Here is a 24,886-nt window from a genome sequence, read left to right as displayed (position 1 = left end):
GCCGGGCCGGGCTCGACTCGACTGGGTGCGTCGCCTCCTCGCCGAAGGGACCGTCCCTTCCAGGGGGGCTGCGCCCCGAAGCCCCTGGCAGGAAAACCGGGCTGCGGAAAGGCGAGCCTGAGGCGGGAGGCCGGAGGCCTGTTTAAGCGCTTGGATTTAAAAAAGGTGCCCTTCCCGCCGAGGCGCTGCGCGCGGGGTAACGGGCGCGGCGCGCGGGGCTGCTGCGGGGCGCAGCACCGTGCCCGCTGTTCGGCGGGAGGGCCGGTCTGTTCCTTCCGAATCCGAGTCGTCTGCAGGGGGCTTTGCTGAGACGTGGCGAGCCCGGCGCGGCGGGGAGGCGAACAAGGAGCGAGCCCTGGCTGGCGTGGGGAGGGCCGGTCCGTGCCGCCCGCGGAGGGCCCTGCTTCCGAGAGCCCTCTCATGCAAGCGGCCAAGCACTGCGGCTGCTTCGTTATCAAAGTCCCCGTAGGGTGTGAACGACAGTACGTGCATAGCTGTTAAAAGAACCGAAACCTTACAGGTAACTAGCTGCCTTTTAATTTCTTGACAGCTTTGGCAATCAAAAAAACCCGCAAACAAACAAACAAAAAGAGGAACGAGAAGAACAGTGCGGCCTGCCTCCAGCTAACATACTCACGTGGGTATTTTGATAGGTACCTGCCCAACAAGTACCGCCGTAGCACAGATAGAAAGTGCAGTCTGAAAGGAAGTCCCGTGTTTGGAGAAAAGTAAACATGAGAGTTGCATCGACTTATTTCTGTTCTCTCTGGTTGAACTTGAATAGAGCGTCTAGTTAAGGGTGCCCTTAAGATTCAGGATGCTTAAATAGCTGGGCTTGACAGCCTTGTATGCAGGTCCTCCGCATCCCTCTGCAATTCTTTTCTCTCTGTAGACCAACGACACCATCAAAACTGTTTTGATTCACGGAAGATGAAAAAGTCTAGTTCAATTACTCTGCAAATAAATCGCATTCTTACATGGCTATAAATAGAATACTGTAAAAAGTGTTTGAATTGAGAGCAATTGTTATGACATATTTAATGCGAGTCATCTTTTCCAGCCTTGCCTTCTTTTGCACAGCTGTGTTGTGCTTTACAGGTGGGAAAGTTGGGGTGCATAACCATAGCAGCAGTGCAACAGCAGCAGTTCTGATGATATGAAAATAATGATGTTTGGATTATATCAAATTATGTTTTGATTTTTGCAGGGTGGCTCAATGACAATTTAGTATTCCAGAGCATTTTGGAAATACACCGAAATAGCTGAATGAGATACAATGTGCTTATATATTAAAATTCAATTTGCTATGCTCAGGTAGACACAGATGAGAGAAATTTAAATAAGATGACCTATCGCACATATTTTAAAAAATCTACAGAGAAGTTCAGTGTCAGATTAGAAGATGGACCAGACAGGAAGATACAAGGAAATTAGTAATAAAATTCACTAATGCTAATAGTAGGACAGGATGAGCACTTAAGGTGTCAGAGCAAGACAGAAATGGATTGTGTAATTTTACCTCGGATTATTGTATAGCAGCTTCTTTCTAAGGCTTTCAGTATCTCCCACAGACATTAATATACTTTTTAATGCTGTTGTGTATGTGTATATGTGCACACCATATATATTGTATACACCATACATTATATATACATACCATAAATTAGATCTACATGATACATACATATGTTTTAGATATATGTTAAATAAATACATATGTGCATATATGCTTGAATACATACATACATATGCATGCATGTATATGTTTTCCAAATTAACAAGCATGAAACCTGAGCAAACAAAGAGATTCGTCCAGGATCTCACACACAACAGGGATCACAACTATAAAGATGAGGCAGCAGCCTGGGAACTCTGAGCCCAAGAAATTTTATCTTCCTAAAGCTGCTCGCTTTGGGAAACACGGAGCAAATTCCTGCCCCACTGAAGTCAAAGGCCACAATTTTGATTGACTTCAGTAGGTGCAAGAGTTCACCCACAGCTGCTGTTTCACACTACCCTCACGTTAACTTAAAGTATGCCTGACTTGCAGATTATATCTGTACCGCTGTCTTATTCCAGAAATATTTCTTTTTCTCGCAAGGACTCATGCACCTTCCAAAACTGTGTTTAGATTATGACATTTTAAACTCATAACTTTTCTTGCTATGCCTATAAAACATTTTATACGAAAACTTGCCACAAAACCAATTTAACACGCTATAGTATTAAAATATCTGGGCAGATACCGAAAATCATGGATTCATTGATAGAATCATAGGATGGTTTGGGTTGGAAGAGTCCTTTAAAGGTCATCTAGCCCACCCCCCTGGTCACCGTATTCACTGTCAGCTGAATGTAATCTTGAGCATCCAGATTTTATGAGTGCTGCGCAGTTATATTGGCAGTATTATATGCTGTCTTAGAATTTACAACACAAAAGTACTAATCATATTTAATCTTAAACCACTTTGTGTGAGGAATAATGCTTACCAATGGAGAGATCCAGCAAGTTAAATTTCAGGTACATTAAGCTGAAGATTAAATTAGAAGTATGACAACAAGAAATATAAAAAATATTGATGAAGAGAATTGGTTTTTAATTCTAGGAAAAGAGAAGATAAATGAGAGAACATCACCTTCACCTTCAGCATTCACAGCACAAACCTGATAACAGGAAAGTCTCGGCTGTTTACTTTCAGCACACAATCCCCAAATTTTATTTCTTTTGTCTTAAAAGTGTTGCTTCGTCTCAGTTTCTTCCTTTCACATGGGTCCTTTAAACAAACTGACATCCCGCTCTAGGGCCTTTCTCGGAAAGGAGCAGCCTTTAATCAAAATCCTCTGTAACAACTGAACTATCTGAATGTGTTAACAGCATCCTTTCAGGCTGCTTTTTCAGCTCTGTCTTTCAAGTTTGATGGCACCATGAGCCGCTCAGAGATGTCCACATAACCGAGGTTGAACTTTTGGACTATCAGGTCTTCACTGATAATATTTAGGTTTCCCCATGGTTAATTTATGCATCACAATTATTACTCTTATATTGTAAATATGTGGTAGTAATCCATTGGGAAAAATCGTTAATCCTGTCCTCACAGGTGAAATTTCTAACTGGTCATGCTTGCGGTGTGGCTCACCTCATGCAGCCACAGCATCCCACAGGCTGGGGCTGAAAGCCCCCCCGGAGGGAGCTCCCTGCCGCAGCCCCCAGCCCGCAGCCCTCCTGGCCAGCGTGGCTCGGCACCAGGGCTGCCCGCGGGCACACAGATCCCCACGGAGTGGGCAGGACAGGGCAGGGCACTGCCTGTGCTCCACACCCTCCCATTCAGCAACCTGCAGGAGACATGCGTGAAGTGCGAGATCTGAAGCATCAAAGCCTTTTATAGATGTGCAAAGCAGCGTTTTAGTTCTCATCGTGCCTCATGCCTGCTTTCCGCGCAGAAGAGGCTCCTACCACTGTGTAGATTTAGAGCGCAGGAGTGTACTAACATGCCCTGGAGGGCGAGAGGAACATAACAGAATGCAGTAACATACATAAAGGCGCGAAAACCATGTCAAAATTCCTCAAATAAATCTTAGCTGTCACACAGAAGCTGTAGGCCTCTGACCAAGACAGGGACTCCAGCTCCTCGCTTTCTTTGTCCTTAAGAGGGCAGCATTACAATACAATGGAGCCTCCCTGCAAGTTAACTTCGAATCATCGGCACCTTAATCTATTTTACTTTCCTTAAACTTCGATTTTGTTTTCCTAAGGCTGTGTGAGTTGACTTTGTCAGCTGTGTTTTGTCCCAGCTGTGCAGTTGGAGCCATTTGCCTGTATCGGCAAAGATTATAAGGGTTTAGTTAAAAAAAGGAAAGGGTCCCTCATACCGCTACGGGACAGTACACAGTAGTGGTATGTGAAAATAAAATAAGGATTAGAACAAACATGAAGCATTTTCATTTTAGACAAGTAACACCTTCATGCGTAAAAGTAAGCTCAGAACATTCTAGATTTTTTCCTGCTTCTTTTTAAAAACAAATGAAAATACTTTTGAAGTAGAATAAGTCAAAAGAAAATGTGTTGTTTGGGTTTTTTTACATATTTTATTTTAGCATACTGTTAAGAGCTAGAACGTCAGGTTTTCATTTGATTTAGCTTTTAAACCTATGAAGTTGTTCAATGCAGAGGTGGAAGAGTGCTTCACAGCCCAGCATCCCTATCCTGCACTGACAGAGTACCTCCATCCCCACGAAGCATGATGCCTGCTCTCCTCCCTGGGATAATGCCCTGTTCTTCACAGCACAAACTCCCCCATCTGAGAACTGTTACTTCCATCCCGGACTGACAGGAGGACAGAGCCCGCATCTCACACTCACCCAACTGGCCTGTCTCAGGGAGCTCTGCATATATGTCTCCTGAGAGTCCCCCTTATCCTGCAGGCTGGCTTTAGCCCCCAGACAAATGCTGCTGTTGCTCTAACTTCACTCCCGCATCAGGTAGACCCATGTATTAGCCCTTTTGGTGCTGCCACAGCTCCCACCTACAGGCAATTGCTGACCTGTATCCTGACCAGCACCACTACCCTTCTGCTTCCTCTCTAAGAGATGGATCAATAACCAGATTCAAATACAACGCGGTTGTTTTGGTGTAAGGATGCTGCACCTATTGACCTCAAAGGGCCTAGGGAGCATAAAGCTAGGTTCTTCCCTGACCCTGCAATCCCAGCTTGAAAGAAAAACTCTCTAGTAGTCATCAGTGGTTGTCACAGAGGTACAACACATGTTTCTGGGATTTTGCATTAAATTGTACTTTCAATGGGATTCTTCACATGTTTACAGTTAAACAGGATTGCAGGATTAGGTTCTGTTTTTTTAAGTGTAGGACATTTAGAAGAAAACACTTGTTTAGGAACCATCAGAGGAATGAGCTAAGAATATACAGAAGCAGGCCTCTGACTTACTACAGTGATGCATTAGTAAGCATAGATCTAACCACACTAATTCATTTCAAGGACAACCTGGTTCTCTGTGAGAGAATGAAAGCTGTCAAGAATATATTTGCTTTGAAAAACAGTCACTAGCACTTACTATTTCTTTAGCAGACCTTTAACACATGAGCAAAATACTACGTAATCTTCAAGGCATCCCTCTGTGACACGGGGTGCCTTGTTACTAGGCAGAGAAGCCCAGCGAACATTCTTGACTATTGATCAGGATTTAAGATTTGATTAAATTCTAGCAATTTCAGAAGTTTTACTGTTTATTGGATTGTTTAGTAGCCTTTTTATATGGCACAAAATATGGACACTGACTTTTTCAGTAGAATCATGCACATACAATTTATAGCATCCTGCTGGGAGTGGGACATCTGTTTACATCTGGCACCTCAGTGCTATATTGGTTACATTCTCTGTCTCACCAGCATAGAAATGAGACTCATACTGCTAAAGAGGCAAGATTCCCAAAACAAAACCCAAGAGTTCATTAAAAGGTTAAATAGACAGTAATCCACCAGGTGCTCAGAATGTCTCAAAAGCCTGCTTATTGTCCTTATCACCTCTCTCAGATCTTGTAATCTAACTCGGGCTGTTCCCACGAAACATGAAAGAAGGAAATGAAAATCAATGATTTCGTCAGGGTGATTAATAGCCAAGACTGGTTGCTGGACCTTTAGTGAGTATTAGTGAGTATATATTTTAAAACTCTGAATAGTTGTCTAAAGGTACTTTGAAAGACTTTTCTTTCTGAGCTGGATGGGTGCTACATTTAGTTAAAAGAAATTGTACTGGAAATATGGACTTTTTGGGAAGCTATACTTCCAGGGTAGACCTGTATGTGTTTTATGGTGGGAGAACTGGCCAGTTCCTATGATCTATGGGACGCTGCCTTTTTTCTTCTATAGCTTCTTTTGAACATACCATTATTTTATTTTTACAATTTTAAGCATAAAATCCAGAGTAGGACTCCTAAGTTCTCAGTCCTCATTTCCCATTCATTCATGGCATATTCATGTGCAGATAACTTAGTTGCTTATGGCTTCGATTGCTTTATGAGTAACATTGGAATATGTCTGATTCAGACATTCTGAGGATTTGAGTTATTCAAGTAGGTTATAGGCTTTCATTTCAAGCCTGACACTTGCTAATGATTGAATAAAAGATGGATCTGGTGTATCTCAATACACAGTCTGCACAAAGGAACAGAGCTATCGAACAGCCAGTGGGAAATACCACAACTCTAAAACTAGAAGATAACAGAAATAGGAAGGACCTAAAGACAGTAATCTTCTTGCCCTGGGGCAGGATCAACCTGACTGCAAACATCCCTAATAGTCAGTTGTCTAACTTCTTTAAAAGGACCAAAGGGCCACTGAGGCAATTCCTTCCAGTGTTTAAGAGTCTTTATGCACAGAACAGTTTGAGTTTTCTATCCACTTCCATGCCAAAACACTCTGTTGCTCTAATGCATCTTTTTTCCTTATGTCATGTCCTATTCCTAGCAGATATGAGAACCACGTCATTGCACACCAGTCTTCTATATATTTGAAGGCTGCTACTGTATATTTTCCCACAGACTCTTTTTGTTTAGTTATTTAAGGTCCTTAAAGGATGAGTGGTTTTGAGCCTGTTTATCTTTCATTTTCAGTCTAGATAATACTCATACATCACTCATTTATTATCAAATTGGTCCATGTATTTTTTTTCCTGGACATGTTGCTCCAGTTTTGGCCCTGCTAGGGCTGAGTACAGAAATAATGAAGCCACAGTAATGTAACACAGCAATTTGTGCTTTCAAAGTAAGATACAAGTTACTTAATTCATTACAATCACAGAATCACAGGTTGGAAGGGACCTCAGGGATCATCTAGTCCAACTTTTCTAGGAAGAGCGCAGACTAGACAAGATGGCCCAGCACCCTGTCCAGCCAAATCTTAAAAGTGTCCAATGTGGGCCGAGTCAACCACTTCCCTGGGGAGATTATTCCAATGCTTGACTGTCCTCAATGTGAAAAATTTCCCTCTGGTGTCCAATCAGAATCTCCCCAAAAGCAACTTGTGCCCAGTCCCCCTTGTCCTCTCCATGTGACTCCGTGTAAAAAGGGAGTCTCCATCTTCTTTGTAGCTACCCCTTAAGTACTGGTACACGGTGATGAGATCCCCTCTGAGCCTCCTTTTCTCAAGGCTGAACAAACCCAGTTCTCCCAGCCTATCCCCGTATGGCAGGCTTGTCACTCATTTGGTCGTCTTGGTGGCCCTTCTCTGGACCCTTTCCAGCCTGTCCACATCCTTTTTGTATGGAGGGGGCCAGAACTGTACACAGTACTCCAGGTGTGGCATGACAAGTGCTGAGTAGAGTGGGATAATGACTTCTTTATCTCTGCTGGTGATGCCCTTTTTGATGCAACCCAACATCCTGTTGGCCTTCTTGGCTGCAGCAGTGCACTGTTCACTCATGTTGAGCTTCCTGTCCACCAGGACCCCCAGGTCCCTTTCGACAGAGCTGCTCTCCAGCCAGGTGGATCCCAACCTGTGCTGCACTCCTGGATTATGTTTTCCCAGGTGCAAGACCTTACACTTGTCCTTGTTGAACTTCATAAAGTTCTTGCTGGCCCACTCTTCCAGCCTATCCAGATCTTCCTGTAGAGCAGCTCTCCCTTCTGGAGTGTCTACTTACCTGCTCTGTTTGGTCTTATCTGCAAACTTCATCAGGCTACACTTGATCCCGCCAACATCACCGTGTTAGGATTTTCAAGATCAAATTATACATGACAAGTAGAGAGATCAATGTTTTTGTCTTCTTTTAACAAAAAGTCATCTTCCTTAAGGAGTGTTTGATCTTCTATTTAAGAAATATTTTCTTCTGTATGTGTTCATTGCTGAGTATACTGGACACTGAGGGTGATGTGCCTTGGGGCTGCAATAATAAAATGCTTATGGTAATTCTTATAACTCTCAAATATAAGAGCTTATTTTGAATATAAATTGCATTTGATATTTACTGTTCTGCTTCTGCCTCTAGAGAGTGTCTAGTAATGATCTGATGAAAAGATAAAAAAAGTATGCTGGATTTTGGTATGAAGGAAGCGATCTAGAAAAATATATTCTAAAACTCTAATTATATACCAAGCCTCAAGAAGATTCCATCATGCTGATGTAACTTTTTAAAGATCTGTACTCTGTTTCTATGAAAGTCTGTGAGAAAGGTCAGAGCCACCTCTTCTATTTTTAGGAAAACAGGATGTTTGCGTTTACCTATGTTGTTGTGTTGAGCCACATGCTGTTCTCAGGTAGAGGAGGAATTCTGATGAGGTTTAAAGCTGTGGAAACAAAGACAGAGGAATATGAATTTGGGAAAATTTTGTCAGAGAAGAAGAGCAAATTATTTTGTCTACAATAACAGAAATCTGTATCACAAGTGCTCACTGACAGTGAGTTTCAGTAAAGGTGCTTACTTCCTATCCCCTTTCTTATGTTTATAAAGACCATGTCTTGCATGTGGAGTAATGTTCTTTGTACAGCATCTCACTGCATATCTGTGAGAGAAAGATACAGCAGAAAAAAAAGGGCAGGTAGGAAACTATATAAAAAAGATAGTAGGAGAGACAGAGGGAAGAATACAGATACAAAAAGAAAGGAAGAAGAGGAAGAGTATATGTATTTGCAGGACAAGTTGCATCAGTTTCATTTGTGAAACTATTTTGAACAAATGGGAAACAGGTCAGACTGATGCTGAAATATAGTAAAGAAATAAGTTCACATACTGCATCTTTACCTTTACATAAAGACTATTCTAAACGTGTCAAAAACTGATACAAAAGTAATGATACATTAACTAAGGGTAAAAATTCAATTCTGCTCAGTTACACCAATGAGTATAATGTCACTGACTTCAGAATAAGAAAAGCATGATTTTAAGACCCTTTATACTGGATCAAATAAGAAATCAGTCACCTAAGTATTGGTATTTGCTGACCCTCAGATTATACCTATGCTTCTGACGATGGGTAGGTAAGATAACAGTTTTTAAATCAGTTGTGCCCTTGGTCGTGGTTACGCTATGGTGTTTAAGATTGTTTCCAGAGTTTAACACAGGCCCTGGCTGCTGCTTCCCAATGGAATTTTGAAGTAAACCCAGGATTATAGCTTCCTTTTCTGCCTACCATTTTGGTATGGAAAAGATGTAAGTGCACATCCTGAGGTTGCTGTGGGGCACTTCCTATCGCCTTTCTTTCAGTTCATAAAGACAATATCTTCCATGTTGGGTCATGTTCTTTTTATAGCATCTCACTGTATACCTTTGAAGGAAGATACAGCAGAAACAAAACGGGAAAAGAACAGTAGGCAACTATATAAAAAAATATACATGGAGAGAGGGAGACCTAGTCTGGAAGATGGATGGGTAGTGCACAGGGTTCATATAACCACAAGAACTGAGTATAGACGCAGCCCTTTTCCTACAGGGAGATTTTAGCTGTATAAAATCCTAGTGTTTGCACAATTTACAGTAATATGGTGGTATTTGTATAAATATGGTTTATCTAGCAGGAAGAATAAAAGTAAAAGGGAGTAGAGAGGGACGCGCTGTTCTCTTCTCCCCGGTATCCAGTGATAGGACATTTGGGAATGGTTCAAAGCTGCACCAGGGTAGGTTTAAACTGGATATTAGGAACCATTTCTTTACCAAGAGAGTGGTCAAATACTGGAACAGGGTTCCTAGAGAGGTGGCTGTTGCCCCAAGCCTGTCAGGGTTCAAGAGGCCTTTGGACAATGCCCTTAATAACATGCTTTAAATTTTGATCAGCCCCAAAGTAGTCAGGCAGATGGACTAGATCATCGTTGTAAGTCCCTTCCAGTAGTACTGTTCTGTTCTATTCTATTCTATTCTATTCTATTCTATTCTATTCTATTCTATTCTATTCTGTTCTGTTCTGTTCTGTTCTGTTCTGTTCTAAAATTAATAGCTAGTGTTTTCCTACTGTTTTTACATGTAATATTTCAGTAATTTAAAGTAATTAAAAAGATGTTTTCCTTTATATGGTATCTCAATATATTCTAATTGTAAGTTTTAGCTCCTTGTAAGATGGTGCCTTTCCTACATGCACAGGTCAGGAGAGAGCGCTGATTTTATTTTTTGGAAAAAACTCACTTTCATTCACAGGTGAAACAGTGAGTACAGATTTTGATGCACTGTTCCTTTCTGTTTCTCTGTGTTTGGACTTATCTGCTTCTCTTGATGCAATTCCAACTTCTGAAGATAAAGATGGTAAATCATGTTTACAAGTCATCCACGGCATAGCATGCAGATTTTGATAGAGTTATGTGAGAAATTATGTTGACCCATCATAAAATCTTCATAAATATATACATTTTCTAAATTTAAACCCAATCCATAACAGCTTCAGTTTTGGAATACATTTTCTTAAAAGAATGGCAAAGTCATGTTTGCTGATTATTCTTTGTCATCCACTTACCATATTTTTTGCCACCCAGAGATAGATTCAATTAGAAGTATTTTTCATGCCTTAGAGAGCTACAGCATGGTTTTATTCAGAAAGGCTGCTTCACAGAAAGCAAATTAACTTACAATTTTTAACAGTGTGTGCTGTATATCATTTAGAATAATGGACGATAAAATGAAAAATAATGGCTGAGGTCTGGTCCCATTGCAGATAATGGCAAAACTCGCATTAAATTTATGCAGAGTGAGATCTGATTGTTTGAACAAATAGAGAAAGCCTCTATTCTGTCACTCCTTGACAGAGCCTTATTCCTCTGTGTTCATTTGTTGTCATATGTAGCCTCTTTTAGGCCCAAATTTAGCTAATAAATAAGCAACCCTCATCACTGAAGCACTTGAAATGTACTGTTAATGCTTTCTAGAGCAGAGATGGATTATTGGACCAGCCCTATGAAAATAAATAGCCAGAGTTTTCTCATTACAAATGCAAAAGATTTAAGTTTGGAAAATGCCAAATCAAATATAACTCTATGTCTTTGTGGATTTATGGTTTAAGATAACATATAAAACCAGGAGCATGATTAATCAATAAGAGCAAACAATTTTGTCAAGAGTAAAATTACGCACATAATTTATTTTCATTGAAAAGAATGGCAATTTGCAAATTACAGAAACAAAATGGAAGTGCCGATTAAAAGGATTATAAAAAATCTGCAAAGTGGTGGTAATGTGTTCCGTTCTAATGTGCAAGTGGAAAGTAATATAGCTGAAAAGACAGCTATAATATAAAAATCACTGTGCTTCATTACAATTTGTTACCTTAAGAAAACAACACAACTTTAAAATGTTTAATAATTTAAACTATTTCCCAAGCACATATTCAGAGCAGTATTCATTCTCTTCTAATTTCTTTAAAGATCATATTATCTGAATACTTTACTTGCTGGAACATTTGAATTGCTTTATCATAACACATTAAGAAGTTTTTCTAAGCGAGATACTATGTCAAATATTTAAACTAGCATATATTGATGCAGCAGTATAACTACTAACTTCAAAAAGATTATACAATGTAGGAAATGTAGTGCACTACAGGCAGAAGTTTCATATGTTATTTAATTATTATTCTTTTATTTTATATTTTATTTTCTCATTTTCCCACATGGAGTTTTTTTCTCTTTACAAAATTTGAAGAAATTGCAGAGGAAAATGTTTGTTTCTGTTGTGATCTCATCTTATTATTAAGAAAAACAGTCTATTTTTCAATTTCCACTTTGAACTGACTCATATTTCTTAAAAAAACTGTTGGTGGATATTCCCTTGGAATATTCTTTTTTCCCCCAGCAGAGTACCATTGTGACTGTAATTCTTCTCTGCATGGCACAGAGGAATGGTTTCAAACATCATGTATCATCACTACCAAAGCTTGATGCTCAGTGATGTTCACTCCCTGTCTCTGAAATGTGGAATGGCATATTTATGAGGCAGAGGGTTCATTTTTTCTAAAACTCTAAGGTTTTATGTAATTATACCAATAGTTCCATACAGAGCACATACAAATCAATAAACATAGGAAATATCTGTAATGAAAACTCATACAAAGTGGTTTTTGAACGCATGGAACAAAATACAAATTTTATCAAAACAAGACCTTTGAAATATTATGGATTCAAATCTTATCTGTACTTACTTAGTATGACTCAGTCTGATACCTTAATGCCTGCAGAGCAGTACCTCATACTAAGAACATTACCTCATTCCAAGAGCACTTCAATTAATATCAGTGTTGCAGATTAGGTTTGTGCTGGGCTTGCTAAAACATACCATATTAACATGTTGTTTTTCTGTCCATTCAGGCAACTAAGAGAAATATGTTTCACCACCATGCTTAAACATGATTGTTTTGTAGAATAAACAAAGCCTAAAGAATATTGACTTCAAGTTAATTAGAATTTGATTTAATGGATTTAGAAGACTGCAAATTAATCCTTTAAGCAGGGGTAAGGTTCCTTGCAAGAGTCTTACTTATACAGCACTTTGTAAGCAACATACAGAATATTAAAAGTAACTTCAGATATCTGTCATCCTCAAACCTATAGCATCAGTGTGGACTTCTTTCTTTATGCAACAAGGAAATACACTTTAAAAGCAGTGGGGAATTACCTAATTTGAAGGGGGAAAGTACTACTTGGTTGAATAGATTTGGTTCCTTTTCTAAAATCCAAGTTTATATGATCCTGTCAGACACAGATTGTAAATGATCCATCTTTGTTTTAAGGTGTTGCATATGTCAAGAAACTACTTGCAATATTAATGATTTTTTCAATAGTATAGGGACCAGAATATGAGATTTCAGTATCCATACCATAAATGTGCTATTCTGGTCATAATAAATTAATCTTTCTCCCTAGCTATTGCTGGATGTAAGAACGTGGTGAGACTCTTCTGTCCTTCTCAAAGCATTTTTGCTAATAAAACTCATCAATATATCTGATTAAGTCTTTCACAGTCACGTTACATCCAGTAGCTTATTTATTTGGACAATTTCTGTTTTGACACTCAGTCTCCAAAACAAATTAAGTAAAGGTACAGAAGGCCAGTAAGCAACACAGATCTGTTTGGCCTCCTTTTGCAAAAAGAAAACAGTGGGATGCAAGGCAAAAGAACTACATTAAGCCCAGAAATAGGTGCTGCAAGGATTATCCTGTTAAATTTTATGTAATACCAATGCAGAGGGCTTGGACAATACTTCATATTGAAGAGCCCCTTAATATAGATGATTGTCGTCATTTGTTCCAAACTGTGAGCATGAAAATTAGGATTATGGAATTTATCAGATTTTTTTTTTTTTTCAGTAAAGCCAGCAAGTACATTTTTATTACATTTTCTTCTTTTTTCTTAACTGTGATAAAATTATATAGTCTCTAAAACATAAAGAGCACTGCTTTTTTTCAGAAATGCAGAGGATCCTCAGTAAAGTCACCAGGATGGGAACAGAGACCCTTGCAGAGGCACTGCTGCAATGTGGCCACCACAGCTCAGCCACAGTCTTGCCCCACGTAGGCTTGGGAATCTGCTCAGCAGTTCTCAGCAACCCCACTCCTCTCTCTTTTTGAGGAGAGTTTTAAATCTGACTAATGAATTTAATGGCTGTTTGTTAAAGTCTGCTTGTTTCATAAATAGAACTGATCCTGAAGAGTTGGTGGGAAGGAAAGTAATCTGATTTATAGATATTGATTGCTTCGAGCAAAAGTCTTTCTGGTCTTCTAAAGCTGAGCAGAGGCATAAATTGGGAGAGAAGATGAATTTAATGCCTGGGTTTATTTAATATAAGGTATTCATACACACAAACATTTGTAGGCTTAAAGCCATTCTAGCAACAATTACAAATATTTGTCTGAGTGGTCTCAGTGAATGCAGTGTGCTTCCTAATGTGTATGTATATTGGTACTTGCGTGTAAAGATGGGCCTTGATCCTGAAAAGAGCTGTGCATGAGATTGATTCTGTACAATGTAAGTAGCTCCACTGTCACGATGAAACTATTCTGTGCAGTAAGTGTGTGTGCAAATCTTTGCCAGATTAACACCCAAGTTGCCAGAACCACAAACCATTACAGGAAAACTATCAAATATGCAAATTGAAAAAACCAGATTATTTAATACATCTTTTCTAATATTCTCTGGTTTCAGTAAATGTAGATAATTCTTGAAGCAAGACTAATGAAGATAGTTTCTTTTTCAGCCCAGGCCTTTCCTGACTTTGGATATTGTCCATCAGTCCTAAGAAAAGTAAATATCTCTTGTACATCTCTGTTCTTATTGATCTAGGTAGTGATTAATAATTGCTGTGATAATCATCTGCAGTGATGCTTTGTAAACTAATTACAATTCTCATAATCTGCAAAATCACATGCCATTTTTTGATCAGACCCAAAGGCTTCACTTACAGATTATGAGGTGTAGCGATCACTTAATGTGTACGGTACTTTCTTCTTTATTCTGTTTCTTTTGCAGCATTGCAGAAGGGGAGTAACAAAGCAGTTACCCACCCCTCTTCAGTGGAGATGCACCTGATGGTGATAAACTTTCAGTGGAGACTTCTTTCATTTACCGTGCAGTCCCTAGTCCATCACTAGGCTTCTGCCTGTGCCACTGGCCTCATTCAAATAACTGATTGAGAGACATGGTGAAAACAAGTGGCTTTGGTTTCTAAGTTATTAATTTTTTTTTTCTAGTAGATCAAAGAAACAGAAGTCAGCAACCGTAAATGGAGCTGAGACACATGTATGAATGGTTTAGAAAAATAGCAGTAGCAGTTATTCCTGATGAAAAGAAAAAAAAAAAAAGGAGGCAGTTGTCTTTATCACCAGGAAGCTATAGAGCTATAGGTCCATGTTTTGATTGACCTCTTATCTGTAAGAGTTTGCCTCTTACTGAAACGCCACCACATGGTGAAAACAGGCTATCTCCTGTAATTCCTGCTCCTGCTCCAAGCATTACACGTGCCCCAGGCTGTGGTGACTTCCAGGTGCTATAAAGCTTGGGCTGCACTGCTGGGATGTGGCAGATGTCTCTCCAGGCTGCTTTGGCACAGCAGTATCCAGATACCTGTGCTTGGTCTGTATGCTAGGTTATAGGTGCTTTAGAAATGGGAACATACTGGTCAGCTTAGTTTCATTGGCTTACTTGGTGCCTGGAAGGCAGCCAATCTAGGTGATTGGTATAATCAGCTGACTACCTATAGCAATATTTTGGCTAGTGCCTTTTTTTCCTTAAAATACAGAATAAGGAATAAATGAGAATCTATTACTGTATTGCTGTAAGCCCCATATATTTATTTTTTCCTTATAAGAAGTGCCAAACTCAGACCCCCTCCCCCGCCACAAAAAAAAAACCCAAACCAAACAAAAAAAAAAAAATAAAAACCAGAGGACTGGTTTGAAAGGTGGGTGCTCAGCAGGGGAAAGTACCTGGGTGTGAGGGAGGGCAGAAGCCACAGGTGCTCTCCAGGTGAGGGCGTCTGCTGGCCTTGGGTGAGCCAAGGTTTCCCCCTGAAAACTGAAACCAGTGCAAACCAGGAAATAAAAAGAAATATTCAAGCCGTCCACATCAGAGACTGCTAAGGAAACAGGCAGGTCAGCTTGGTTAATCATTACCACGACAGACCTTACAGACATTCACTGCTGATCATATGACAGGACTCCATCTGAGATAAGAAAACACCCATCCCAAGCGGTAAGAGCTGAGAAGCCTCCCCTGCTAGATGTTCTGACTTTATTGTTTTGCTGTGGGAGAAGATCCTCCATTGTTCCCAGAGGCCAGCCTAGCGCAGCTGTTGTTGTTTTCCTGTTCCGAAGAGGAAGTGAGAAATTCCCTCCACATGTGCTCTGGCACTTGGATACTCGGCTTTCACTCCCGATCCAGGAGCTGCCTGTAGTGAGCTCTCAGTGGGGCACAGAGAGGAGCTTCCAGCTGTGCCCAGGGTTGTTTCATTTTGTGCTAAAGAAGGAGGGGGAGAAGAAATCCTGCAAAAAGCTAAAATGTTGATGGTGCAAAAATTGGTCTAAGGGTATCACAACTGGAAAAAGCAAAAGAAAAGCAGAAGCAGAGGAAGGCACAAAGAACAGGATGGGAAACTTTTGTCAGAAGCACTGTGCCTGTTTGGAGCCCTACATCCCGTGCTTATTCTCAGGGGGAGACGGTGAGCAGGATGAGAAAGTTGGCCAAGTCTTTGCCAACCTTGCTGTGGTAAGGCATGACTTACAAGCAAGCCAGAAAGATGGAGACAGTAAGATAAAAGAGAAACCTTTACCTCCACTGCCTGGCCAACATCTGGTGAATACTTGCAGGTTTGTGGCACTCTTTGACTATGAGGCTCGCACTGAGGAGGACTTGAGCTTCCGAGCTGGGGATAAGCTTGAAGTGCTGGATGCATCCCACGAGGGCTGGTGGTATGCTAGGCTCCTCCTGCCAACAGGGTCATTCCATCCTGGCCGCAAGCTCCAGGGCTACATCCCTGCCAACTACATAGCTGCTGACCAGAGCATCGAAGCTGAGCCGTGAGTAACCCACATAATGCACACTGCAGACTGTTTTCTGTTAGGTTAAATGGGTTTGGGACAGGAGGTTACGGCCTTTTCTTTTGTTGAGTAGTAGCCTGCCACACTCAACCTCCAGTTGTCCTACCGGTGATAGCACTAGTTAGCATGTGCAAGGAAAAGGCACGGTGGTCACAAAAAAATCAATTATGACAGGCAGCGTGTTGAGGGTTTTGTTTTGGTTTAAGTCATTTGCCCTGCTGATATACCCTAATCACCTTCCCTAAGAAGCATCTGGAAATTTCAGGTTGGTTACCACTGTGGTGGTTCGTTGTTTTTATTTGTATGACAGCAAGTGTGTGTCAGATGCTTCCCAGAGAGAGAAAAGATATGAACCCTGCCCCAAACAGCACTCAGCCTAACCAGCTGCAAAGTTATCAATTAATCAGAGTTTTAGGAAGCTACCCTTACACCTCTACATCTCCTTACAAATGATGGATGAGTCTCTAACAGATAAGCTTTTTTTTTTCCCTCTACATTATTTGTTTCTTCTTTGGAAACAAATCTCTACTCTCAGGACAAACTTAAATGGAGTAAGTATGCAAAGGGCAGAAGAGTGGATATAGCAACAGAGTACAAACTGAATTTGTTAAACTTTCACAGAGTTTAATTATGACCCCATGTTTTTCTGTGCCTTCAAAACATGTCTGGTCTTATTTAATATTCTGAGCTAGAGTAGAAATCACACAAAATCAGTTACTTGGCTCCCTAGTGAGGATGAGTAAGGTCTGAGTCAGCCTGGGATGCAGAGTTACTTATGTGTTGCAGTTAGAGGCAGCATTTGCTGAAATAGGTCTGACTGAAGTTCCAGAGGTATGGTTTGGCAAAAATTATCAGTGTGGAAAGAGACACCAGAAATGGCATTTATTATTAGTCTCAGAATTAATGTTGACTTTAGAGGGATGATGTTGAAGCTTTTCAGTTAAATCTCATTTGGATCTGAAACATCATCTCCAATCTGATCTGCCCACTGTATGGCCAGGGGCCAGGAAAATTGGCTCAGATATCATTATGCCAGTCTTTTATCGGCTATTGAGTTGTACTAGAGGCATCTTAGGGCAACTGTAAGATTCCTCTCTAACCTGAAGACCTTAATTTCTGGAGTCTGAGCAGCTGTTTCTATTTCTGTATTCAGTCGGACAACCCTTTCAATGGTCATGTTCAAAAGAATTCTTCCAACTGCAGAAGTTAATCTGCACGGAAGGCATTTTCTGAACCACTAGAGAAATGGTGGTATGCTCTAATTCAACTCAGCTTGGCCTTTGCTCTCTTTTAAGAACTAGTTTTATTACAAGACATGTAAGACTTCTGCTTGCTGTTAATGCTTTGAAAGTAATTTTGCTCAGTTATACAACAAAGTCTCAGCTCCTAAGGTCCCTCTTATGTTTCTATACCTGCAGCATCAGATATGAAGTTAAGTTTGCCAAAGTGCATTGTTGCATAAATTCTGGGTTGTTTTTTTGCTTCCTACAGAATTGATTTTATTTTATTTTACTGTTTTTATATGTATTTCTCCCTTTTTTATAAAGACCAAGTTTTTGCAAAATATTTTTCTTTATAGATTGTTAGAACACAAGAGAAGAGGAAATAGGGAGCTTTTACAGCTCTCAGATGAAGTCATTCCTCCAAAATGAGTTTTTAGTTTCATACCAAAACTAATCTGGCTAAATATGTTGTCTCTTCTCAGATTTCCTTCTAAGTCAGTTGAGTTTAGTGATCTTCGTATGTGTATAAGACTGTTTGCTGTTGGGCCACACACAAATAACCACAGACTAACTCAGGTTGGAAAGAACCTCTGAAGGACACTGGAAGCAGTTGTCACAACTCAAACATGGCCAAAATAAAGTTAGACCCTTTTGCTTAGTCGACCTTTTCCAGCTGAGCTTTTCACCCTCAAGATGAGGATTTTTTTGCCTTCTAGCCAGTCGGAATATTCCTTGCTACAACTTCCTCCAAGAATTCCCTTTCATCCACCCTCTGCTTTTCACACCTCTGTTATCCTCCTGAAACAGTAAGAGCAACAGTAATGATGGTTTGAAGAAATAACCCTCATTTTCCCTAAATTAAAAGAATGATAGTGAAAATGTTATTCTAATGTCTCTTTAATGAAAATTCAATGCTTTAATCATATTCTTTGCCCAAAATTTCCATTTTGATCTTAATTAGCTCTCCCCTTAGGTGTTGGCCAATTGCTCATGGCTATGATATAGATATTTGTGGAAATAGGAAAGGTTTTTATTGCGTCCTTGCATCCTTTAATCCAGTCCTTGATGGTCCCAGCACAGAACTGACAAAGAATGGAAGACTTAGTCTCATGTTCAACCGCCAAAATGTGCATATACCATATACTTGCAGTGTGTTGTTTATGCTTTGCCAGGCACAGCTGATCAACAGTCTTTGAGTTAGCTGGAGGTACTTTCCCTAGCACCCACTAGCTTCTGTATGTCTACAGAGACAATGGTAATTTTAGCTCATTTCTGGAATAATCTCCATCTTACTAGATCAAGACAAACTGTCTAAACTGTTCTGGGAATCAGACTTGATTCATGGTATGACACTTAGGAAGCTTGGGAAGAAAACCAAACTGGCAGCTGATTGCAGTGTGATTGCATATACAGTTTTTTAAAAATTGACATCCGTATGCATGCATGGATACTCCATAAATTCACTGAAATAAAGGGATAGAGGGGCATTAAATATTCTATATGTCATGGAATGACTTAGAGATGACAGGGCCACTATGTAAGTTTAGCCACTATATGCTTGAAAGCTGCAGGCAGAGCAGTCAAATTTCTTTTGCTAGTCATTTCATTTTTGCCTATAGCCTTCAAGATTATTAACAACAAACTATATCTAGGCCTTTTTTATCAACATTTTGATGTGGTCTTTATTACAGAGACAGTTAGAGATCAGAAAGTCCATCTGGATCTGTGTTGTCCATTCTGGCAGAAGATAATGCTGGGTAATTGCTTGTTCTCTGCAAGTGCCGCAGCAGACCATTTTGTCTCCTTGCTGAAGTGTCTGTGAATTTTTCAGGGAGAAAGGCTTTTTTGAACTTTTCCTTGGTAAGAAAGAGAATGATGTAAAGTAAGAAGGAAAGTAAGAAGCTTTTCTTCCTTGTCGTCATTTAGGTAACAGTTTTTCTTCCTGGAATTCTCTTTGGCTCCATCCACTATGACTGATGTAGTGCTGATAAGGTCGATCAATAACTGGATGAAAGGGCAGAAAGGATGTGCAATATCTCCAGCCTGGGGAAAACAAAAATTAAATACTGTTTATAACAAAGGGATTTTCTGTTATCAGAATGTTCAAGCAGAACTGAGAAAGAATGACATCTCTTTACTGTGTTGCTTTCCTCAGACCAAAGTTTATTGGTAGAAATTGTATGCTAAAATTGAAGGGAGACTGTGTTTATATTATATTTTGCTAATATATTTATATTATATAACTAACTTATTCAAAAAGTCAAACACTTCCTATTTGTGCATGATATCTTGTTAAAAAAAGTTTATCTTGCTTCCTTCCTTTGGCCTGAGTGAGCTCTTCCCCATCCATCCAGAATGACTTGGATGAAATCAGTAACAGAGTGTGTGAACAGGTGAAGGGGGAAAAAAAAAAGTAAATCCATGGCTCAGTCTCTGCCTCCTGCAGCATAGCCGTCCAAATGTGCGCTGCATAAGATTAAATACGTCCAAGAAATGCACACCTGCTACCATGAAAGATGTTTTGGACAGACTGAGGAAACAAGGCCCTTCATTTTTATATTTACCGGTACAGCATCTTCTTACTGCTGATCTTTTCTAGCACCTGCAGTACTCCTTATACTAACAACAACCTGTCAGGTGGGGGGATTGTGAAGGGATTTTGCACAGTTTCTCTGGAGACAGATGTGTTCTTCCCCTACCTGGGATAGGTGGGACAAGGCAGCCAGGGAGTGGAAGCATTCACCTAGCAAACCTTAGTTGCCCAGTGAACTTTCACTTCATGAGGAAATAGATCTGTTGCTAAAAAAAAATGTTTTTTAACTTAATATCTGACCAAAAGCAGATGCAGACTACGCTAATGATAAATTAGCAACTGTAAGAACACTTGCTGCTCTTCTTCTCCCTGCGTCACATGTATCAGTCAAAATTACTAGCCAGACAGATTTTTCATTTCTAAGGAGGTTTGAGTGAGGTTGTATCTGTCGCATCCCATGACTTCGGAATGCTCTTTTTTCTGGGTTTAGACATGTAACATTTAGAAAAAGGAAAGCAAAAAAATGCACCTGGAGATACAGTCACATAATTTAACTTGCATGTTCAGCAAAGCACGGTCAGAAAGAGTAATTCGACTAACACCAAAATCTGAATTAAAAGGCATAAATTTCCTTGGCAAGGAGCGTGACCTTCCCATCTCTGTCTCTTTTTGTGCCCGCAATTCTGCACTATAAACAGGAACCATAGTAACGCATTCACCTGCCCTTAGTTTATTACAGCCAGTTGTTTTAACTAAACAAGAAAACAACATAGTGCAAATTGTTATGGACAACAGATACAGCCCAGCTGAACAGTTAATTTTAATGAAGCAAAAATAAAATAAAAAGACCCCCTCACTGTTGGAATGACATGAATTCTTTGTCCTAGAGGAAAGGTAGAGCGTACTTACAGGGGGCTTTTGCCTGCCATCCTGAAAGACCTGTTGGCTGTTTATTGAAAGTCAGCTTAATTCCATACGTTCATGCCAACATTATTGACACAAGACTGCTGTGCTGAGGGAAGTAAATCCACCCAAATTCCTAGTAGATTATGTCAAAGAAGATCCCAGCAATTACTTTTAACTTTTGCCAGTTTCAGAAACATTCCTTATTTCAGAGAGATTTCTTATGTAGGTATTTCCCAGCTGGTGGAAACCGAGCCCCAGACCTAATCAATGAAACCTCACCAGTCAATTCCACAATGAGCTTTTTAAACAAGCCTTCGAAAGCAGAAGTGACTTGTAGGTTATTTTTTATCAACCTCCATAATGCCTTCACCTTCTGTGACCTGACTCAGCTTTAACTATTTCATACATTGGCAGAATCTGAGTTAGTATATGTGAAAAATAAAGCATTCCCTGGGCTGACCTGTTTCAGACTTTGTGCGAAGTCAGGCTTATGGGGTTTCTTTGGTTCATGTGGGTCATTTTTCCAAGTGGTATTTAAAGCCAAAATATCTAGAGGCTCTTTCTAAAGTGAAACCTTAGTTTCTGCTGAACACGTCAGAAAACTGAATGTAAGCTACTGTGGTCTCTGTGTGCTCCCTCTCTCTTGCACTGATAATTCATCTCTCTGTTACAGCCCATACTCCTGAGGACACCACCAGAATCAGCAGTAACCCTGTACCAAAACAAACTTGTAAAAACTGTTCATTGCTAACACAACTACAGAAAGTAGTAGTAGGTTGTTCTCACATTCTTGAAATTGTTATGCTAAGTACGAAAGCTATTCCCCTGTATTTTTTGGTAGAAAAGGTTTATTTACGACCACAATATATATTTATTATAAATCATTGAAATGGCTCTATGTGAACACATTTGAAATTCCACCTTTTCTTTCAGCTGGTATACTTTATGTATGTGCTTTTGTGTGTGCATGCACATGTACTCACACACAACACGCACAAAGTTTATAAGACTGACAGTAGCCATGCAGAGCGGCCCTGTGAGACAAGGTATGTGTTGCAAAGCCAGAAGATCATGCTTTTCATGTTTTTTGACCTTGTGTTCATAACAGCTGAAGTACCCAAAACTTGGAACTGCCACGCATGTTTTGGAGTGCCTCTCTTGATTGAAATGATTGAATACTACAAAAAGGCCATGAATTTAATCACTTAGCTTCTTTAGTTGTGGTTGAGCATTCCGGTGCTGTCTTCAAGCGTGTCTCAAACTTTGTCTTCATTTCTGCTCATTTCTTAAATATGCAAAGATACACTGAACACAAAAGGAGATGATTTACAGAACTGTGAAATGTCAGATTTTGTCGAGTGCCGGCAGTATTTACACACCCATGTCCACAAAGTATGTGTATCTGCTCAGAAAGGTGGAAGGAATTATATCACTGTAGATGAGAATTTCAGGCAAACTTGTCTAATTTAGGTCACCTATTTTCTGGCGATGTGATTTTTAAAATATACAACATTGTCTATTCAAATTCTAAGAAATGAAGAGGTTTCTTCCTACTTTGTCTTTATTTGAAGTTAGTGTGTACGTTATACATTATAACCATTATATACTAGTTTCCATTACCCTGTTGTGAAAGATTTGACGATGAATCATGTGAAGACCAGAAACAATATCCTTAAAATCCGCACACGTAGCCAGTTAGCTTTTCTTATGGCACTGTGAAACCCAGGTGGTCTTTACAGTGCCTTTTAGAAAAACAAAGACCATACACTGGTCAGAATAACTCAATAGTCCTGTTTGATGTTTTTTCTTCAGACTCAGTAGGAATAAGCCTTGTGCTTGCTCGCCTAGATTAGTTGGTTTTGAGCAATGTTGTCGGCAAAAACATTTGCCAGGTATTGTACAATGGTTACTGTTTCCTCAATAGCTGTCTTTGATAGCTCTCCGCACAGCACAATACAGAGTTGTGCAGAGCTGAGTGATCTCTGCACAGGTTTAGAACTGAAAAACAGTAACCAACAGTTCAGCCAGGCTAAGAAGTCCTAAAGCTGGGCTGATTTTAAACAAACTAGGTCAGGTATCTCTGTGAAGAATTATTTTGCAACATGTAAAAAGCACTGTTGGTCATAGAAGACTTTGGGGCTTTCTTTGTGTAGGATCGTATCTGTAGTGAAGAGATTAAGTCATAAAAGCATAAGAGATGCCCTACAAGGTCAAATCAATGGCCCCTCTAGCCCCGTTATTCTGTTTCAGAAAGGATTTTATGAAAAGTGCACAGGCCCATCCGTTTTCTTTAATCTGTTCCCTTTGTACTTCACCAGAGGCTGGAACTGTTGTATAAGCAATGTCAGAGGGTACATCACTGCCATGTCTAATTACGGACCTATTGTCAAGTCTGTTTAGCAAAAGTGTAGGTGTTGACACTGCACAATTCTTTATTTCTGCCTGTGGGCAAAGACCAAGCTATTAGGAAAAAAACCAAACCTCACAAAAACCCCTCTCATCTCTGCAGAAAGTTTTATATTCTAAACAAGTATTTGGCTTTTTTTTTCTGGCTTGGTGATTGCTTAGTCATGAGTGACTCAAAAAAACCCACGCTCAAAATAAATAGGCACAAAAGGAAATGGCAGCACTGCACAGGTCCCTGGGGAATTCAGGGGCTGGTCCTTTACAGACCACAACTATCTGCCCTATCCACCCTAATGCACCCAAACCAGCCCAGGCTGCAGACCTCTGTGACTTTACCCTTACAGATTTACCCATCAATTCGTTTTGCTTACTACCAAAGATGCAGAACTAAACACAGGATATGTCCTGTTACTATCTTACAGACATTATCATCCTGCCTGAGGCTATAGCAGAGATGCCTCATGCAAACATTATAATAATGATGCAGCCTTCCAGTAGCCTAGTTTGGACAGCACAAAATTTACCTGCACTTTAATTTTAAAACAGATTAGTAGAGAAAATATGATTAATCAGGATTCAGATGTTTTTCTTTAATAAAGTTATGCAAGCAAAGTGTGCACAGCAAAGAAAGAATATCATTTATTAGGTGATACATTAAAAAGACAAAATATTGCATATTTACTACTACATCTAAGAGGAAAATGAAATTTTTAGTGATTTTTAAATAGTACTATATGGGACATAGTTGAAAACCCTTCTTGTGTTAGAACTTTAAAAATGAAAGATTAAATTTCTTCAGTTAAGAGTTAAGAACTAGTTAAACTTCTTTAGTTAAGAGTTTTCTTAAATGTTGACACTCAGGTGTGCACCTCATAACTGCAAAAAGAAAAAACCCATAAGAGTTACAAGAAATTAGGATGGAAATCTACATCTTCACAGTTCTCAGTTCTCCAGACATGCCTAGAATTCATCTGGAAATAGCTTTTCAGAAGATCAAAAGAAATATTGATCACGAATGCATTTCTTTTCTTTATCACTTAAAGCAAATAGAAATACATACAGTTTTTCTGTGCTGGTACACTAATCAATCAATTATAACTGGAAAAAAAATCAGTGAATTAAATAATAAGTGGTAGTTCCATAAAGAATTGCACTAATTGACATCTTCATTACTTTTTTGCAGACTACTCTCAAATCTATAATATTCTACACAATATAGACTTATCTGTAGTAACATTGGTAAACATTTTCACTTAGATTTCTCTCACTAAAGCTAGTTTAATTAATAATTTTTTTTCT

The 24,886-nt window shown here is 39.6% G+C and overlaps 1 protein-coding gene and 1 long non-coding RNA gene across 3 annotated transcripts in view; one reads left to right on the top strand and one right to left on the bottom strand.

The window, feature by feature from the left end:
• Nucleotides 1-6,699: 6,699 nt before the first annotated feature.
• LOC142054664 (uncharacterized) lies at nt 6,700-15,566 on the bottom strand. 2 transcript variants are annotated; one of them, XR_012659640.1, is made up of 4 exons: nt 15,410-15,566; nt 9,142-9,276; nt 8,234-8,298; nt 6,700-7,895 (listed from the first exon to the last, which is right to left on the bottom strand). It is a non-coding gene; the product is annotated as an uncharacterized LOC142054664 (long non-coding RNA). The 2 variants fall into 2 exon arrangements; XR_012659641.1 differs by lacking the exon at nt 15,410-15,566 and adding an exon at nt 14,387-15,387.
• FRK (fyn related Src family tyrosine kinase) overlaps nt 15,566-24,886 on the top strand; it is a 51,671-nt gene continuing 42,350 nt past the window's right edge. The window contains exon 1 of the mRNA XM_075087482.1: nt 15,566-16,498. Within this exon, the coding sequence (XP_074943583.1) occupies nt 16,068-16,498 (431 nt within the window). The 5' untranslated portion in view covers nt 15,566-16,067. The remainder of the gene's footprint in view (nt 16,499-24,886) is intronic.

The sequence above is a fragment of the Phalacrocorax aristotelis genome, chromosome 3, assembly GCF_949628215.1.
Source record: "Phalacrocorax aristotelis chromosome 3, bGulAri2.1, whole genome shotgun sequence".
NCBI lineage: Eukaryota > Metazoa > Chordata > Aves > Suliformes > Phalacrocoracidae > Phalacrocorax > Phalacrocorax aristotelis.
Note: the sequence above shows the minus strand (reverse complement) of the source record. Positions and strands in the feature narration are given on the sequence as shown.